This window comes from Myotis davidii, unplaced genomic scaffold (assembly GCF_000327345.1).
Source record: "Myotis davidii unplaced genomic scaffold, ASM32734v1 scaffold169, whole genome shotgun sequence".
NCBI lineage: Eukaryota > Metazoa > Chordata > Mammalia > Chiroptera > Vespertilionidae > Myotis > Myotis davidii.
Window position 1 is genome coordinate 1,404,971 of NW_006383005.1, and position 6,677 is coordinate 1,411,647.

The window sequence follows — 6,677 nt, forward strand, 5'->3', positions numbered from 1 at the left end:
GAAAAATGCTGGATCCGATTTACTAGAATTTTGTTACGGATCTTTTTTTGTACAGTGTCTAATCTGTTCTTAATCCCATCAATCATGTTTTCATTTCAGATACTGTTTTTCATCTCTTTAAAAGTTACATTTTTTAAATTTTGTTTTTTTAAGTTTATCTTTTTTAAAAATAAGTTTTTATTTCTTAATTACAGTTGACATACAATATTATATTAGTTTCAGGTGTACAACTCAGTGATTAAACATTTATATAATTTAGGAAATGATCAACCCAGTAACAAATTTCATATATTAAATGTACAATTTATTTTTTGCTTTACATTCATATTTTCTTTTGCATCCTTGAGCATTAAGAGCATCTATATAATAGTTGTTTCAAGATCCTATCTATTACTTTGACTATCTTTGTCATTTGTTTGTTTTAATTGATTTCAGTGTTCTTGAGATAGTAGGGCTCTTCCTGCTTCTTGTAATTTTTGATTGCATACTGGACATTGTGAATTTACATGTTCTGTACTTGATTTTTTTTTTCCTTTAAGGAGTATTGGACTCTAGCAGGTAGTTCAGTTACTTCCCAGTATTAAATATATCCGTTTTCATATTTAAAAAGCTACTGAGGTCCCAGTTATGAAAAAAATTAGAAACAATCAGGGAAATTGGAATGTTGACTTAATTTCTGACAATATTAAAAATATTATTTATGCTTTATATATGCTAATGGTAACATGTTTATGTTCTGGAAAGGGAAAGAATCCTCATTTATTACTAACGTATTTACAGAAGAAATGGTATGATATCTAGGACTTGTGTCACAATATCCCAGTGGTATAAATGAAATGTGATTAGTCATTTGATGATAATTATTGAAACTGAATAATGAATACCTGAGTTCATTTTACCAATTATTTCTAATTTTGTGTTTTAAATTTTTCTTAATAAAAACACTTTTCATATTAAAAATTTTTTTAGAATGGCCCTTTGAGTATAACACAATGGGTGAAAACTAACTTATACCAAGGTATAAACATTGTGACATTTCAGAATATTAAAAATAAGACAATCCAATAAGCTTCCAGTGAAAGGGAGAGTCACATACAAAGAATTGGGAAGTAGTATTGCTTCAGGCTTCTGAATAGAAATATTAGGAGCCAGAAGACAATTCAATAATACCTTTAGAATGTTGAATAAACATAGACTAGCCTGGCTGGTGTGGTTCAGTGGTTGAGCATAGAGCTGTGAAACAGGAGGTCATAGTTTGATACCCGGTCAGGCCAGGCCCAGGTTTGAGGCTCAATCCCCAGTGGGGGGTGTGCAGGAGGCAGCCGATCAATGATTCTCTCTCATCATTTCTGTCTCTCTCTCCCTCTCTTCCTCTATGAAATCAATAAAAAATATATATATTAAAAAGCTTTTTATCTTAATAATTTTGTGTCAGAAATACCACTTATTAGTTTTTAAAAAACAAATCCTGCTTAAATTTCAATACATTTCTGTTTATTCCATTTTCATCATGCATCTTTTTTACATACTGATTATGCTTCTGTAATTTGTTTCATAAATGCTAACTTTTGATAGTCTCATTTTGTTTGCTTTATTTCATCATTAGGAATATTCTCTTCCATAAAGAAAATGCCTTCTTCCATTTCTTTTGAAAATTATAGGTCTCTAGTTCTCTCTTTTATGAATACTAGTACAAGAAATATTTCATTTTCCTCTTGATTCTACTGTAAGAAAGACAGCAACCTACATAACACAGAGACATTGAGGCAATATTACAAACAATTCTATTAATTTGACAATTTATATAAAATAAATCAATTCTTTGAAAACCACACTACCAGAAATCACTCAAAATGAAATACATAACTTGCATAGACCTCTAAACTATTAAATAAATTGCATTTGTAGTTTAAAACCTTCAAAAAAAGAAATCTGGTTTAGGGAAAAAGCAAAATTCAGTGGTGAGCCAGCCAGCAGGTCAATGTTAAGGCCAGGGACACAACAATTATTCTCAGTGTCTCCTTTGTTTCTAGAATACATTTTCAGTCTTTTGGCAAGTGATGAATTGCAAGGGAACACTTGTCGGCATTCACATTTGGGCAGCCAGGATTTCATGTGACGCTATTACAATGATCACTGCGCAGAGTATTTGTCCCACTGCATTCCTGTCTGTTGTCTTTGTAGATTGATGATGAATAGATTTAAAAAACTATGTTATTTGATTCATGAGCAGAATTCTCGTTAAGACCCAAGTATGTTTTATTGAGTCTGTGCCTTAGCAGTTTCTCTGCCCAGATTATTTCATTGACCTCCCCAGAGACATCTTAAAGCATCTAACTGCAATCTTTCATTTTTGTTTGATTCTCTTTGGCTGCTTAAATAATAACAGCTATTCTTTTCTTTTGGAGTATATTCAACTTTCTTGTGTAGAGTTGTGCTCTAGAATCTATTTTATTTTCTATTCCTCATTAGGCTTTTCAGATGACTGGAGAACCTTTTAATGGGGAACCTGATCTCACAGGAATGAGATGATAAAGGAAATTTCAAGTGATTACTTTTTGTCTAAGTGTTTCTCCCTTCTTACCCTGCCTTATTCCCAGCTTAGAACGAGGGCCTTATTTTTCTTGAATAACTAACAATGACGACATGGGAGATAATGTCACTCTTCTATTGTTCAGTTTATTAGTCATTAGGCATACTAGACTTGTACACCGTGTACTATGCTAATTAGTCCACAGAAAAAGAATATGACAGTCCATGCCTTCAAGGATTTCATAATCAGTATGAAAAATAAGCTACAAGTTACAAATACCTCCTCTAAGCCTCTCTTGGTTCTTTGTAATCTTCAAATTAGGGTAATATACTTTTCTGACAGTATTTTATGAGCTTTTCTGTGTGAGGAACTTAGCACAGCTTCTGTTCTATAGTAAAGTGTTCAATAAGAGATGGTTATATTGAGTAAGCAGAAACATGAAGGAAGGGAGTGGCTATGACATCTCTTCCCGGATACAAAGAAGTTTACACAGAAAAAGTAATACTGATGAAATTGCATGTACAAAGGCATAAGGGAATGAATATAAGGTGCATTTAGAGAACCCTAAGTAATGGTTTACCTACAAGAGAGGGTTGGAGGAGGGAAGAACAGTGAGAGATGAGGCTTCTGAGGTAGGCAGGAATTTTAACTTGGTCCTATAAGGAATGGGGGACGTTAATTTATAGTAAGCAAGGAGTCTCAAAATTAGTCAATACTAAAGACAAGTTCTCGTATATTACATGTCTCTTTCAGGTCTCACTTGCCCTGGAGCCTCTGTCAGAAACTTATGACAGCTACAACCCTCTTCTTACCACTGACATGACAGAAAGTGCACTTTTATCTGAGGAGGGATTCAGAGAATATACTGAACCCAGCAATACCCAGTTTCTGGTTCCATCAAGACCCCACAGGATATCTACCACCAAAATTAATGGAAAAGAATTAACAGCCAATAGTAGTAGATCAACCACTCCAAGGTAATTACCACACGTAATACCAGTCAGTCTGTCAGCTAATTCCCACTACACCCATAATTTCTGCCTTTCATTTTATGATTGGGTAAAAGACTAAAGGTAGGCACTCATTTAGCAAATAATGACTTGTCCAGTACCAACTACTGGGCATAGGAATTAATAAGACATACAAAATAGTCATGGGGTTGGAAAATACAGTGTAGGAAGTATAATCAATAATATTATAATAACATGATGCCAGGAAGGTACTAGAATTATTGGGGAGATCACTTTGTAAGTTATATAATGTTAAATCGCTGTACTGTACACCTGAAACTAATATAAAATATCGAAAGACAACTGACATTGAAAAATAAAATAATAAGACATAATTCCTGTTTTTGAGGTCTGCTTACAGTCTAGTGGGGAGGCCAACATTCAGGTAAATAAGTATGACTACGTCATGTGCAGATGACATGAGATGTCCATGAGTAAAGAGGGAAAGGCAGTATTTCGTGAAACAGAATAGAGTAAGAGGAATAGCTTTTGATTTTAAATAATATTGAAGCATTTGCTTTGTGTCAGGCCCAGCACTTTAGCCACAACCACACAGAAGTAGGCAAAGCCTCTATTACTTCATTTGGGACGTGAAAAACAGATTACAAAATCTAAGCTACACTGCTACTGCTATAAACCACTGATCCACTTTCTGTCTCTGACAAAGTGGAATGTTACCATGTGGAGAATAAACTGCTGATGTTTTTTATTTTAAAACAGGGGAAAGGACCACTTGTACTTTGCAGAGAATTCTGATAGAACAAAGGACTCTTTTTTTGGACTACAGCACCATCTTAATTCAGGGCAGAGCTTAGAGTCTATGTCTCTGAAAGGCAAAGCCCCACAGAAACAGATGTCTCTTCTCAACAGTTCTGAATTGCAGCCTCAAATTAGGACAGTTGCCAAGAGTCACAGTGACTCGTGCATTCTTTCTTCAAATAATCCCCCTACCAAAGACCTTCTTTCGGGTATGTATATGTTGTGAACTGAGACTAAACTATATTTATTGGGATTACACTGCTTTTTAGCCAGCCTACAACGAGAACCAAAACTTCTGTTTGAACTAAATAGCCAAATAAAAGAACCCAGAATTTCTCACCACTTAAGGGCAGCTCTATTAAACCATTAAGTTACTTCTAAATACTAGGTGCTTATAATTGTAGGTTTAGGAAAGAAACCTGGTGATGGGGGAAATCCTTTATCATAGAAAAAATATTAGTTCTTATTTGTACTGAAGTAATTCAAGGCAAATAAGGTTTTGCCTCAATACCAGCATTTACTTGTATGACTGTGCAGAGGCTGGTACTAAATCTGTTTCACATTCTGAAAACTGGTCGCAGAGGGAAACATTCAGTGCACAGCAACTGCTGATCTTAAGCCTGGGAATTAAATATGACTTGCAGGCAAACAGAAGTAGAAAGGAGTCACTTTACATATGTAAGGGCTTAGACTGAAATAAAAAAGCAAATAGGAACTGGATCAGGTTATCTCAAGTTAGGGATGGGTATTTTAAAGGAAATGAGGTAATTTACATTACACTGTTATGGTCAATTATATATCTCTGTGACGTTGAGAGCATGACAAGAATTTGTTTCCATCCTCACAAGTAAAATTTCCAAAGTAGAAAGTCTACAGCATTAACAGAAAAATCTTTGAAATAACTGGGTACATAATTTACATTAGTAAGGGTACTTTTTTCATGAAAAAATTTTGTTTATATTTGTAAAATTGAAATGTCTTTGTTCCCCTATTTTTAAAAATATACTCTGATTATAATCTACTAGAGGCCCAGTGCACGAAATTCATGCACTGGGGGTGGGGGGTCCCTCAGCCCAGCTTGCCCCCTCTCACAGTCCGGGAGCCCTCAGGGGATGTCCTAAGCCGCAGTCCGCTATGGGGGAAGGGGGGTAGTGCGGCGTGGCAAGGCCGGGGTGTGTGTGTGTGTGTGTGTGTGTGTGCCCGTGTGTCCCCGCTGTGGGGGAAGGGGAGTAGCACGGCATGGCAAGGCCGGGCCCTGAGTAGTACCACCGCTGCTACCACTGTCATTAGCGTCTGGGATGCAGGCTTGGGTTAAAAAGACTGAACCATACCCCAGGCCTCTCTGACCCTGAGTTTGTTCATCTGGGAGTTGAAGCAGGAGGGGCTGGGCCCCACATTCTAGGCCCTTCACAAAGACATCTTTTTTGCCCTCAGTCGTCTTCCCCTTTCCAGGCCTGAGGACAGCAGTGTTCTTCTTATCTTTTTTTTTTTTTTAAGAAGGTGGAGATTTCTAAAAAAGACAAAATTACAGAGACAGAAAGCAGACCTGTGGTTGCCTGGGGTTGGGGTGGGGTTGACAGCAGATGGGCAAACAGCGTGATGGAAGCTTGAAAATAGTTTGTGTTGGTGGTTGAGCTGCTGTGGAAATTCACGCATCAAACAGTATGCCTGCTGTGGGTGAGTTGTATGTCATGTAAGTGCCTCTTCAAAAAAGCTCTGTAAAGGCGTACATCTTAAAGGGAACCCTCTTAAAACCACAGCTGGTGAGGGATCACCACCTTCTAGGAACTTGATCAAACGTGTTCAGTCAATGGTTGTGAACTTGAAGAAGAGTGGAGAGGGTGCTGAATTGGAAGCCTTTATGTGACCTGGGCAGGTCTAAACTCTGGGTCTGTTTCCCCATCTGTGACATCCTGAGTTGATGCCCTTGGAGGGGTGAGAGATGCCAGGGAGGCCCCTGCGATGGCTGCCCTGCCCGGCGCTCTGTGCTGCAGACCCTCAGGCTGTCCCAGGGCCGCTGTGCCTTCGCCTTTGCCACAGAGCACCTCTGCCTTCCTGCCTTTGTGCAGAGAACTTCCTCCTGCCAGCTCCTGGAGCAAACACACACCAGGAACAATTGGAAAATCCGGATTGGCCTCGCCTCGTTTCCCCCCACCCCTGGCTCCTTCCCTTGACCAGGACCAGAGAAACAACCAGGAGACTTCCCCGGAGAAAACCCTTCAGACCAAGGGGCCCAAGCACCTCCTGGGAACTGGTACACATGGCAGGCTAGGCTTTCCTCTCCCTTTGCAGCCCTGACAGGTGACCTCAGCTGCATAGGCTCGGAGCAGGCGCCGTGTGTGTGTGTGTGTGTGTGTGTGTGTGTGTGTGTGTGT

General features: G+C 38.4%; 1 protein-coding gene across 4 annotated transcripts in view; it reads left to right on the forward strand.

The window, feature by feature from the left end:
- C2CD3 (C2 calcium-dependent domain containing 3) overlaps positions 1 to 6,677 on the forward strand; it is a 107,381-nt gene that overhangs the window by 9,472 nt on the left and 91,232 nt on the right. For all 4 annotated transcript variants that reach the window (XR_001512185.1, XM_006777931.2, XM_015557494.1 and 1 more), the window contains exons 4-5: positions 3,287 to 3,510; positions 4,264 to 4,511. Coding sequence is in view for 3 of the 4 variants with exons in the window: in XM_006777931.2 (XP_006777994.1) it covers positions 3,287 to 3,510; positions 4,264 to 4,511 (472 nt within the window). In the remaining variant the exon portion in view is untranslated. The remainder of the gene's footprint in view (positions 1 to 3,286; positions 3,511 to 4,263; positions 4,512 to 6,677) is intronic.